Here is a 12,993-nt window from a genome sequence, read left to right on the forward strand (position 1 = left end):
GAGTGAGCAGAGGAGGCCAAAGTCAGTATTCTGGGAAAAACAATGTTTGCAGAGTGCCCTGAGGAGGAGGAGATGCTAAGAAGCCAGAAGAGGTAGAGGAACGAGGCCCTGTGACCCATCAGAGCCACATCCGCCACTTGCTCTCGAGGGTCCTGCCTGCTCAGATAAGTTGGCTACTCATTGGTCATCACCTGGCAACTCTGTCCTTCCTTGCATCTGGCCAACTTCTTTTTCCTCTCTCTTTCCTCCTGCCCTCCTCATTACCATCTAAATTAGCTCCAGTAGCTCTCATCAAAACTCAAATAACGGCCAGCCGCGGCGGCTCATGCCTGTAATCCAAGCACTTTGGGAGGCTGAGGCGAGTGGATCACCTGAGGTCCGGAGTTTGAGACCAGCCTGGCCAACATGGTGAAACCCTGTCTCTACTAAAAATATCAAAATGAGTTGGGCGTGGTGGCACATGCCTGTAATCCCAGCTACTTGGGAGGCTGAGGCAGGAGAATCGCTTGAACCTGGGAAGTGGAAGTTGCAGTGAACCGAGATCGCAGCACCACTGCACTCCAGCCTGAGTGACAGAGCAAGACTCTGTTTCAAAAGAAAAAAAAAAAAAAATATATATATATATATATATGTAATTTTTCTGTAGAGACAGGGTTTCTACAATTTTTTTTGTAGAGATGAGATCTTGCTGTGTTGTGCAAGCTGGCCTCAAGCGATCCTCTTGCCTCAGCCTCCCAAAATGCTAGGATGACAGGCATGAGCCACCACGCCCAGCCTAAAAAATATACATATCTTTTTTTTTTTTTTTAGATGGAGTTTCGCTCTTGTCGCCCAGGCTGGAGTGCAGTGGTGCAATCTCGGCTCCCTGTAATCTGAGTTCCAGCAATTCTCCCGCCTCCGTCCTGAGTAGCTGGGATTACAGGCACACGCCACCATGCCTGGCTAATTTTTTGTATTTTTAGTAGAGATGAGGTTTCACCATGTTGCCCAGGCTGGTCTCGAACTCCTGACCTCAAGCGATCCTCCTGCCTCAGCCTCCCAAAAACGTTGGGATGACAGGCATGAGCCACCGTGCCCGGCCTAAAAAACCCCGACTATCTTGATTCCACTTCCTCTTCTCACTGCTGCACCAGCTTTGTACATGGTCCCCAGCCAAGCTGAGATACCCAAAGTCTGGTCCACGTTGTTTTTCTCCAATGCATCATTTCTCACTCACCCGTTGCAAATGCCGTAGGCAGAGCTACAGTGGCTTCTACCCAATCCACTGCACACTTCTCAGGGCAGGCTTGCTTCATGTCTCTGCAGCCTTCAGCACAGTTTCCCATTCCTTTTTTGGAACACTCTTTTCTTTTGGGTTCCAGAAGTCCGCATCCTCCTGATTTTCTTCTTAGTTCGCCGGCTTCTCCTTTGGCAACTTGTTCTCCACCTGACCTCTAAGTGTCGGAGTTCCTCAGAGCTTGGTCTTAGGCCATCTTGTCTTTTCCCTGCACCTCTTTATGACGTCATCTGCTAGAATGTGCCACTCACTCTTGGGGCTCTATTCCAACCCAGATTTCTCTGCTGAATTCCAGGACTGTGTCTACAGCCACCTATTAAACATTTCTCCTGGATTTCTCAAAGAACTAAAAATAGAACTACAGTTTGACCCAGCAATCTCATTACTGGGTATTTACCCAAAAGAAAAAAAATCCTTCTACCAGAAAGAAATATGCACTCGTATGTTCCTTGCAGCACTATTCACAAGAGCAAAGACATGAACTCAGCTTAGGTGCCCATCAATTGTGGACTGGATAAAGAAAATGGTACATATATGTTATGGAATACTATGCAGCCATAAAAAGAAACAAAATGAAGAAACAAAGAAACATGTTTTTTCCAGCAACATGGATGCAGCTGGAGTCCATTCTCTTAAGTGAATTTAGAGCAGGAACAGAAAACCAAATACCATATGTTCTCACTTGTAAACGGGAGCTAAACATTGGGTACTCATGGACATAAAGATGGCATCAATAGACACTGGGGACTACTAGGGGGAAGAAGGAAGAAGAGGGGGCAAGGGTTGAAAACTATTAATACCTAATGGGGCCAGGCATGGTGGCTCACGCCTGTAATCCCAGCACTTTGGGAGGCCAAGGCAGGTAGATCACTTGAGGCCAGGAGTTCAAGACCAGCCTGGCTATCATGGTGAAACCCCATCTCTACTTAAAATACAAAAATTAGCCAGGTGTGGTGGTGCACACCTGTAATCCTAGCTACTTGGGAGGCTGAGGCAGACGAACCACTTGAACCCAGGAGGCGGAGGTTGCAGTGAGCTGAGATCGTGCCATTGCACTCCAGCCTGGGCAACAGAGCAAGACCCTGTCTCAAAGAAAAAAAGAAAAAGAAAAACTACCTATTGGGTACCGTGCTCATTACATGGGTGATGGGATCAATCGTATTCCAAACCTCAGTGTCACACAATTTACCCATATAACAAACCTGCACACGTACCCCGTGAATCTAAAATAAAAGTTAAAAAAAAAAAAAAAAAAAGAGGCCGGGCACAGTGGCTCACGCCTGTAATCCCAGCACTTTGGGAGGCTGAGGCAGGTGGATCACGAGGTCAGGAGATCGAGACCATCCTTGCTAACACGGTGAAACCCCGTCTCTACTAAAAATACAAAAAATTAGCCAGGCCTGGTGGCGCGTGCCTGTAGTCGCAGCTACTCAGGAGGCTGAGGCAGGAGAATCACTTGAACCCAGGAGGCAGAGGTTGCAGTGGGCCGAGATTGCGCCACTGCACTACAGCCTGGGCGACAGAGCGAGATCCGGCTGAGTGTGGTGGCTCACACCAGTAATCCCAGCACTTTGGGAGGCTGAGGCTGGCGGATCGCCTGAGGCCAGGAGTTCGAGACCAGCCTGGGCAACATGAGAAAACCCTATCTCTACAAAAAAAAAATACAAAAAATTAGCCAGGCATGGTGGTGTGCACCAGTAGTTCCATCTACTGGGGAGGCTGAGGTGAGAGGATCATCTCAGCCCAGGAGGTCGAGGCTGCAGCAAGCTGTGATCGCGCCACTGCACTCCAGTCTTGGTGACAGAGTGAGACCCTGTCTCAAAAAAACAAAACCAAAAACACCAAAAAAAAATTTCTCCATAGGCACTTCAAACCTAAAACTTCCCAATCTTAAACTCTTGATCTTCCTCCCAGAATATGTTCCGTCTCAAATGTTCTGCTCGAAGTAAACAATACCTCCAGGCCAAGCACTGTTATTTTTTCGTTTTTGTTTGTTTTGTTTTGTTTTGAGACAGGGCCTGGCTCTGTCACCCAGGCTGGAGTGCGGTGGCAGAAATTCAGCTCACCACAACCTTTGCCTCAGGAGTTCAAGTCATCTTCCCACCTCAGCCTTCCGAGTAGCTGGGACTACAGGCGCACGCCACCATGTATTTCTTTCTTTCTCTCTCTTTTTTTTTTAACGACGAAGTCTTGCTATGTTGCCCAGGCTGGTCTTGAACTCCTGGACTCAAGTGATCCGCCCACCTCTGCCTCCCAAAATGCTGGGATTACAGGTGTGAGCCACCACGCCTGACCCTAATCCATATTTCAATGCCCATCTGCCTCCTCTATAGATTGCAAGCTCCATGAGGAGGGTGCACCTGTCATTCAAGGTTGCATCCTCATTGCCTAGGGCAGTGCCTGATACATCATCCGGTTCGGTAAATATCAATGGAATGAGTTAAAACAGGAAAGCTTATTAGCACAGAAACCAAAGCAGAAGAAGCAGCACACATGCCCTCTTGAGACTGACAAAATTGTGCTGTAGTCCTGCGCTGCTTGTTGTTAAATGACTTTAGGGAAGTCATCGTGGCCATCTACAGATTGAGGAAATCAACGTAATTATCTCTGAGGTCCCTCCCAAATTCTCATGTGTAGTTGACATCTGTTATCTATTGCTTATATGTCACTGAATTGGCAGGTATGCATAAATAGAATTTGCATCTAACTACGAATACGATTGTTTATATTTTCTTTAAAAAAAAATTGGGCTTTTGTTTCTCATATTGAGAGCTCTGTTATGCCATTGTCGAATTTCTCCCAGATGTCCTCCCCGGCCCACCTTCAAACTCTGCTTCCTTAGACAGATTTGGCAATAGCTTTGTAAGTGATATGGACATAATTGCCTAAAATAATGAAAACCTACAGGATTCTTTTTTCATTTTCCCTTTGGCATGTTTACTATTCCCTGCCCCACCAGGCAGATCATTCTGTGTGTGTGAGTGTGTGTACCCATTACAAAGACAACTACTATGTTCATAACATATTCGATTTGGAAAAAAACAATTGTAGGCTGGGCACGGTGGCTGACATCTGTAATCCCAGCACTTTGGGAGGCCGAGGCAGGCAGATCACGAGGTCAGGAGTTCAAGACCAACCTGGCCAACATGAAACCCCATCTCTACTAAAAATGCAAAAATTAGCCAGGCCTGGTGGCATGCTCCTATAATCCCAGCTACTCGGGAGGCTGAGACAGGAGAATCGCTTGAACCCAAGAGGCAGAGGTTGCAGTAAGCCGAGATTGTGCCATTGCACTCCAGCTCTGGGTGACAGAGCAAGACTCCATTTCAGAAAAAAAAAAAAAAAAGAAAAAAGAAAAAACAATTGTTTTTGAAAAGTGATTTGTAATGTCTTTCACAGAGACTAAATGAAGAGTATGTTTTGATACTTTTTAAAATATAATTTCATCTTTTTAGATTCTGACTCATGTGCACATGAATGTACCCATGTACATGGGTATATCTTGTGATGCTGAAGTTTGGGGTACAATTGATCCCATCACCTGGGGTACAGTACCCAATAGGTAGTTTTTCAACCCTTCCCCCCCTCTAGTAAGCCCCCGTGTCTATTGTTCCCGTCTTTATGTTCATGAGTACCCAGTGTTTAGCTCCTACTTATAAGTGAGAACATGCAGTGTTTGGTTTTCTGTTCCTGCAGAAATGTATCCACTTAGGATAAAAGCCTCTAGCTGCATCCATGTTACTGCAAAGGACACGATTTCTTCTTCTTTTCTTTTGTTTCTTCTTTCTTTCTTTCCCTTCCTTCCTTCTCTCTTTTCTTTCTCTTTCTCTCTCTCTCTTTTCTGCATCCATGTTGCTGCAAAGGACATGATTTCTTCTTTTTTCTCTCTTCCTTTCTCTTTCCTTTCTTTTTTTCTTTCCTTCCCTTCCTTCCCTCCTTTTCTTTCTTTTACTTTTTCTTCTTTCGTCTTTCTTTCTTCTTCTTGAGTCGAAGTCTTGCTCTGTTGCCCAGGCTGGAGTGCAGTGAGTGGTGTGATTTTGGCTCACTGCAACCTCCGCTTCCTGGGTTCAAGCAATTCTCCTGCCTCAGCCTCCTGAGTAGCTGGGATTACAGGTGTGTGCCACCACGCCCAGCTAATGTTTGTATTTTTAGCAGAGACGGGGTTTCACCATATTGGCCAGGCTTGTCTCAAACTCCTGACCTCAAGTGATCCACCCGCCTCGGCCTCTCACAGTGCTAGGATTACAGGCGTGAGCCCCATCTCGTTCTTTCTTATGGCTGCGTGTTTTGATACTTTCAAATTACAAGGACTCAGTGAAGGCTATTTGTTGCCTTGAACTTCCCAAAGCATTTCCACAATCGATGGGGTTCTCAGTAAGAATCTGGGACTTGCAGGGCAGATGCTGTCAACGTCCCCATTTAACTGAGGCCTAGACCTACGTTCTTGTCCCTTTACAGGCAAGGTCCCTGGAGGAAGAGGTTCATCTAGAGGCTCATACAGATATACTGGAATGTACAGTAAAGTTTTGGCTGCCTGGGTTCATATCTAAACTCTGCAGCCTCAGGTCTCTTTCCACTATTAGAAAATGGGGAGAAGGCTGGGCGCGGTGGCTCACGCCTGTAATCCCAGCACTTTGGGAGGCCGAGACGGGCACATCACCTGAGGTCAGGAGTTTGAGACCAGCCTGGCCGACATGGTGAAACCTCGTCTCTACTAAAAAAACAAAAAAAAAATTGGTGGGCATGGTGGCGGGCGCCTGTAATCCCACCTACTCCAGAGGCTGAGGCAGGAGAATCGCCTGAACCCAGGAGGCGGAGGTTGCAGTGAGCCGAGATCATGCCACTGCACTTCAGCCTGGGTGACAGAGTGAGACCCTGTCTCCAAAAAAAAAAAAAAAAAAAGAAAAGAAAAGAAAATGAGGAGAATGTTAGCACTTAATTTCCCAGTATTGTGAGACTTAACATATGTCAGCCTGGGCAGCATAGCAAGACCCCACCTCTACCAAAAATTTAAAAATTAGCTGGGCATGGTGGCTGGGGCACGCCTGTGGTCCCAGGTACTAGGGAGGCTGAGGCAGGAAGATCACTTGAGCCGAGGAGATTGAGGTGGCAGTGACCTACAATCGCGTCACTGTACTCCAATTAAAAAATAAGTGTCGGGCCAGGCGCGGTGGCTCACGCCTGTAATCCCAGCACTTTGGGAGGCCGAGACAGGCAGATCACGAGGTCAGGAGATGGAGACCATCCTGGCTAACACCGTGAAACCCCGTCTCTACTAAAAATACAAAAAATTAGCCGGGTGTGGTGGCACACGCCTGTAGTCCCAGCTACTCAGGAGGCTGAGGCAGGAGAATCGCTTGCACCCGGGCAGCGGAGGTTGCAGTGAGTTGAGATAGCACTCCAGCCTGGGCGACAGAGAGAGACTCCGTCTCAAAAAAAAAAAGTGTGGCACTCAATAAATGAGTTGTTATTTCAGTGGCAAGCCCTGAAAGGGGGTCTACAAAGGCCCAGTGGGCGAGGCTGAGGAAATGCCTGGACACGACCCTTCTCATGGCATTCCCGGGGCGCCCGCATCAGCCCCTACCCACTCCCGCTCGGGGACTTTCTCGGAAGCGCGCTTCTTCTTCCAGCAGCCTCGAGGCCGGCCCCGTCCAGGTCTCTTTAGCTCCGCCCCCTGGTGAGGGGCGTGGCCTCCTCAGGGCCGGGGCGTGGCCCAACCGGGAACTGGGGCGTCGAACTCCCCTTCCCAGTCTGGAGCCACCCAATCCAGGCGGGGCGGGAGGCTGATCACGTGACCAGCGATAGGTCTCACCCTCCTCATATGCCAGTACCACCTCCTCCAGTCCCAGAGGGGGGATGTCTTACTCCTTTCCGTGAAGCAAACCCTTTATTTGAGTACGGTTTGCGTCCACAAAGCGCAGGGTGAGAACCTTGGGAGCGACTGGGCCCGTCTTTGCTCCCTCGGTGGGGTTTTGTCTCCTGGCTTCCCCCAAGTGCGAGGCAGTTGGTCTCGCCCAGCCGGGTCCTGGGCGCGGCGGCGGCAGCCGCGTCACTGGCGGGCGGGATCCCTCCGCTCTGGGGAGGCAGCGCTGGCGGCGGGGCTGGGGCCACTGAGGAAATCCATCCGCGCCGCCGCCGCCGCCGCCGCCGCCGCCTCCTCCGCCGCGGAGGAAGACAGCGCCGCCCGCGCACCGCCAGCGACCCCCGCCGCAGAGTCCCACCGCCACAGGTACCTTCGCTGGCAAAAGGAGTCCTCTCGCCCCCCAGCCCCAATTTCCCCCAGGGGAACCTCTCTTCCTTCGGTCTCCCCGGGCTGGCCTCCTGGGAGAGGACGTAACTCCCCAGACCTCCCCTCCCTTCCCCTCTTGCCCGGTCGCTCCCAAACCCGGAAGGGGAACTGGGGGAACCCTCACCCCCCACCGTGCGTGCGCTTCCCCGCACCATCAGCGAAGTTTTTGCCCGACCCCAGACCCCAGCCCAGCCCCGACTGCCTCTTGCTCCCTCGGAAGTTGGGGGGCTAAATTCCGGGCTTCCTCTAGGCCCCGCCCCGCCCCCTTTCCCCACCGCCACTCTCCCGCCTGCCCCCGGGGAGCACCCCTCGTGTCCTCCACTGTCGCACCCCTGCCGGCCCTCGCCTTGCACAACTCCAAAATCGGGGAGAAGCAGGCAAGGCCGCGCGCCACCCTTCCTTTCGTCTCCACCCTACCCACGATTTGGGTGCTGCCCGTGGTTTCTGGCCCCACTTGCCGAAACTGGAGCCCTCGGCGCCCTATTCCCTTTACAGATCCTCACCCCAAGCCCAGCTCCCAGGCGCCCGCCCCCCGCCCAGCTTTCTTTTAGGCAAAATGGAGGTCGTGGGGGCTGGAGGGCCAGGCCCACTGCGCTTCGCAGCGCCGCACCAGCCCGCGCCTTCCAGCTGCCAGATCCAGGGACCCTCCCGTCACCTCTCCTGAGCCCCGCCAGACCTGCGGAGGCGGTTGCACCCTCATTTCTCTATGGAGCCCCGGCTGCTATATCCCTAGAGTCTGGGGGCTGCTGAGGGCCCTGGGGGGTGATGGGGACCGAGGGCTGAGAACGTCGCCCCCGCCCCCAGTTTCTTCCTCCAGCCGTGCTTCCTTCTGCCCTGGGCCTCCGGCGGTGCCGCCAGGCCTGGGCTGCTAGTAGGTGGAAGAGGCTTTGTGCGGGCCTGGGGGTTGGGTAGAGTAAGGAGTTCTGCCCGCACCCCCCACCCCCCGATTTTGAGGGTCACCCCTTGGCACTGGCGTAGAAAGCTGAACTTATAAGGAGGGGAAATGTCAGTGGGGAAGAGGAACGCCCTGCGCCTGGGGGAAGTGGGAGCTGGGTGGGGGACGCCTGGGCCGGCCAAGTGCAGTGTGTACGGCCGGATCGCACAGGTGTCCCGCGGGCGGAGGAGGACTCAGGCTCCCGGAGCCGAGTCAGCCAGGCCCCTGGGGCCCGGGCGCCGAGCCTGCGGGCTGGGCCCCCCGGGTGTCCGGGGCGCCGCGGCCAGGCCGCCTGGGGCGGCCCGCCCGCGCCTGGGAGAGAGCACCTCCGCGCCTCGGGGCCGGGGACCTCGTTGCGGAGCCGTAATTACTCGAGACTGGCTCCCACGGGCTTTCTGCGGGCGCGGCGGGGCGGGCGGTCCCTGCGCTGGAGGGAGTAGCGGCTCGGGGCTGCCTTCCCCGCCGCTGTCACCCCCACCCGCGGCGGACGGCTAATGGGGCGCAGCCGGACCGGGGATTATCCGGGGTGAGCCGTCCAGAACCTATTAGCGCCCAATCGGCTTTTCCCAAATCCTGTAAACAGCCACCCGGGCCGGTTCTGGGGAGGGCGGGAGGCTGGGTCGGGCGGGGGCGATGGGGCCGGGGGTGGGGTCACCCACCCTACAGGTCTCTGCCGTGGATGCGGTTGCCTTGGCAACGGGGCTAGGGTGGGGGCATTTCACCAATGAGGTGCTCTCGGTCCGGGTGACGGTTGCCTAGGCAACCCCACGAACAGCCCAGCTTTCCCCTCTGGTCTCTCCCCCCACCCGCCACCATCGAAGCTGGGGGTGTGTGTGGAGGGTGTGCGCCTTGTGGGGTGAATTTCAAGAGGCACCGCCCCTTTTAAAATTAGGTGCTTGGAGGGCGGTGCCTGTGCGGGCTGGGGCAGAAGCCAGGTCTGTTTTCGAAGGGACACCCCCACCCCCGCCCCAGTTCCTGCCGCGGGTGTCCTGCCCGGGCTGTGTCCGAGGGAGGGGTTTCCCCTGCGCTTCCTCTTGCACTTCCCGCTCCGTTTCCGGGGGGCGGGAGGAAGATTGGGGAAGTCGGCTCTTACTCGGCGACGTCTCTGGTGCCGGAGACCCTGGTTGTGTCCGGGGACGGCGGCCGCGCCGCCCCTTCCCCCTCCCCTTGCTTACCCCTTCCGGGCCGCGCTGCAACCCCGCCTTTCTCCCCACTTCCCCGGCGGCCTCGGGCCTGACGTCAGCCCTGCATCCCCCAGGCCTCGGGCCAGCGGCCAGGAGCTGCCTCCCCCAGCCCCCGTCCCGCGGCCCCCAGCCGCCCCCAACCCCCCACGGGCCCGGCGCCATGAGTGAGCTGGAGCAACTGAGACAGGAGGCCGAGCAGCTCCGGAACCAGATCCGGGTGAGGGCCTGGTGCGGGGCGGGCGATTCATGTGTACACCGCCCGGTGCCCTGGACCGGGTTGGGTGAGGGTGTTGGTGGGGGAAGGGGGAGGGAGGGCCCCTTAATGGCTCAGAATCTGACCCTGTCCACTCCTGTCTTCTGTTCTCTTCTCTCCCTTTCCTCCCCAACCTGTCTTCTCTCGCGTCTCTCTGGCTCTGCCATCCCTTACAGGATGCCCGAAAAGCATGTGGGGACTCAACATTGACCCAGGTGAGGGCACTTGGTGGCCAGGGGATAACTAGGGGTTGAAGGGGCAAGGATCAGAGGCCGCTGCTCTCTGCAGTCCTGCTGCCTGGGCCTCCCCGAGCGCATTCTGTCTCTACCTCCAGATCACAGCTGGGCTGGACCCAGTGGGGAGAATCCAGATGAGGACCCGGAGGACCCTCCGTGGGCACCTGGCAAAGATCTATGCCATGCACTGGGGGACCGACTCAAGGTGTGTGTGTGCGCGGGCTGGCGCTGTGGGCCGACTTTCTAGCAGGCCGTGGGAGCAGCCTCAGATCTGGCGGAGTAAGCAGGCCACCAAAATACCCAGCGTACGTCTGGAAAAACGGTGACTCCCAGACATGTCCGCCAGACCTGGACAGGCAGGACCATGCTGGTGAGAACTTGTGGGCTGCAGCTGGAGACTGTCTCTCAGGTGGCTCACGCCTGTAATCCCAGCACGTGGGGAGGCCAGGGCAGGATCACTTGAGCTCAGGAGTTTGAGACCAGCCTGGGCAACATAGTGAGACCCTGGCTCTACTAAAAATTGAAAAATGAGCTGGGTGTGGTGGTGCTCACCTTGTAGTCCCAGCTATGCGGGGGAGACTGAGGTGGGAGGATCACTTGAGCCTAGGAGTTCCAGGCTGCAGTGAGCTGTGATGGTGCCACTGCACTCCAGCCTGCACAACAGAGAGAGACCCTACCTTCTCCCACCCAAAGGGAAGGGGGTGTGTCTTGTTTTCACGCCACCCTTCTGCTCTCCCTACATCGTTCCCCACCAGGCTGCTGGTCAGCGCCTCCCAGGATGGGAAGCTCATCATCTGGGACAGCTACACCACCAACAAGGTAGGGTGGCGCGGGCTGCGGGGTGGGGCAGGGCCACAGGGCCCTGGCTGGCTCTGACCCCGGCGCTGCCCCTGCTCCGCAGGTCCACGCCATCCCGCTGCGCTCCTCCTGGGTAATGACCTGTGCCTACGCGCCCTCAGGGAACTTTGTGGCCTGTGGGGGGTTGGACAACATCTGCTCCATCTACAGCCTCAAGACCCGCGAGGGCAACGTCAGGGTCAGCCGGGAGCTGCCTGGCCACACTGGTGAGGGGCCTGGCCCAGTTCGGGCCCTTTTTGGGGTTGGGGGGTGCACTGCCCTCCGTGTGGAGACCTGGCTGACCAGCTCCTTCCCCAGGGTACCTGTCGTGTTGCCGCTTCCTGGATGACAACCAAATCATCACCAGCTCTGGGGATACCACCTGGTGAGGCTCTGCCAGGGCTGGGCAGTCTGGGCAAACCCACACTTCCTGCCTCAGGGGCCACCGTCCCAGTGCTCAACATGCAGCATGCACCATAGCCTCCCTCTCCTGGTGGGCGCTAAGGGGGTCAGGGAGGGATGCATCCCCTCCCCACCTAAGGCTCTGAGAAGAGCCTCCCTGGACCCTTCCACAGGGTTGGGCTCACGTGGTGGGGCGGGGAGAACAGGGACCCTGTTCTTCGCCCTGTCTCTTATCTTTTCTTTCTTCCTGTCACCTCTCCAGTGCCCTGTGGGACATTGAGACAGGCCAGCAGACAGTGGGTTTTGCTGGACACAGTGGGGATGTGATGTCCCTGTCCCTGGCCCCCGATGGCCGCACGTTTGTGTCAGGCGCCTGTGATGCCTCTATCAAGCTGTGGGACGTGCGGGATTCCATGTGCCGACAGACCTTCATCGGCCATGAATCCGACATCAATGCAGTGGCTGTGAGTTTTGGGGCGAGCTGGGCCAGGCCCTCCCCACCAGGCTCCTGGCCCTGCCCCTCACCCTCACCCCATCTGGGTCCCGTGTCCTGCAGTTCTTCCCCAACGGCTACGCCTTCACCACCGGCTCTGACGACGCCACATGCCGCCTCTTCGACCTGCGGGCCGATCAGGAGCTCCTCATGTACTCCCATGACAACATCATCTGTGGCATCACCTCTGTTGCCTTCTCACGCAGCGGCCGGCTGCTGCTCGCTGGCTACGACGACTTCAACTGCAACATCTGGGATGCCATGAAGGGCGACCGTGCAGGTGACAGCTGGGGCCCAGGCTGGGTGGGCGGGGACCTGGAGCCCAGGCCCAATGGGTTCTGACTTCTCCCTTCTTCACAGGAGTCCTCGCTGGCCACGACAACCGCGTGAGCTGCCTCGGGGTCACCGACGATGGCATGGCTGTGGCCACGGGCTCCTGGGACTCCTTCCTCAAGATCTGGAACTAATGGCCCCACCCCCACTGGGCCCAGGCCGGGAGGGGCCCTGCCCATGCCCACACTACAGGCCAGGGCTGCGGGGCTGGCGCAATCCCAGCCCCCTTCCCCGGGCCACGGGGCCTTGGGTCCCTGCCCTCCCACCCAGGTTTGGTTCCTCCCGGGGCCCCCACTGTGGAGATAAGAAGGGGATGGAATGGGGGAAGAGGAGGAGCAGGAGGCCCTCATCCTTCTGCTGCCCTGGGGTTGGGGCCTCACCCCTCTGGACGGCCAGAGGCAGGAGGTGGAAACCCCAGGGGCTGGCTTTTTTAAAACTGGTTTTATTTTAATTTTTATTATATTTTCAGTTTTTCCATAAAGGAGCCAATTCCAACTCTGTACCTGGTCTCTGCCCTTGCTGTGTTCTCCTTGTTTCTGGACTTTGTTGCCTGAGGGCTGCTGAGGGGGGTGGATGGCGGGGAAGGTATGGGGCCTGCCAGGCAGCTGGGGCTGGGGGTGGGGGTGGGGTCCCCACTCTCCCTCAGAGCAAAGCTGAAGCCCCAGCCCAGAGCCTTCCGTCCAGAGGTTCTCGGATAAGCAGCCCTCACCGTGGTTTCCCCCGTCAGGCTGCTGACCAGAGCCAGCCTGACCAGGC

At 55.9% G+C, this 12,993-nt stretch overlaps 1 protein-coding gene across 1 annotated transcript; it reads left to right on the forward strand.

Annotated features, from left to right (window-relative positions):
* The first annotated feature begins 7,102 nt into the window (after positions 1–7,102).
* On the forward strand, positions 7,103–12,739 carry GNB2 (G protein subunit beta 2). Its single transcript, XM_016946195.4, has 10 exons — positions 7,103–7,505; positions 9,758–9,900; positions 10,113–10,151; positions 10,271–10,377; positions 10,928–10,991; positions 11,074–11,236; positions 11,328–11,394; positions 11,674–11,875; positions 11,968–12,184; positions 12,265–12,739. The coding sequence occupies exons 2-10, from the start codon at positions 9,844–9,846 to the stop codon at positions 12,369–12,371; spliced, it is 1,023 nt and encodes a 340-aa protein (XP_016801684.1). The 5' UTR covers positions 7,103–7,505; positions 9,758–9,843; the 3' UTR covers positions 12,372–12,739.
* The last annotated feature ends 254 nt before the right edge of the window (positions 12,740–12,993 follow it).

This window comes from Pan troglodytes, chromosome 6 (assembly GCF_028858775.2).
Source record: "Pan troglodytes isolate AG18354 chromosome 6, NHGRI_mPanTro3-v2.0_pri, whole genome shotgun sequence".
Classification (NCBI taxonomy): Eukaryota; Metazoa; Chordata; class Mammalia; order Primates; family Hominidae; genus Pan; species Pan troglodytes.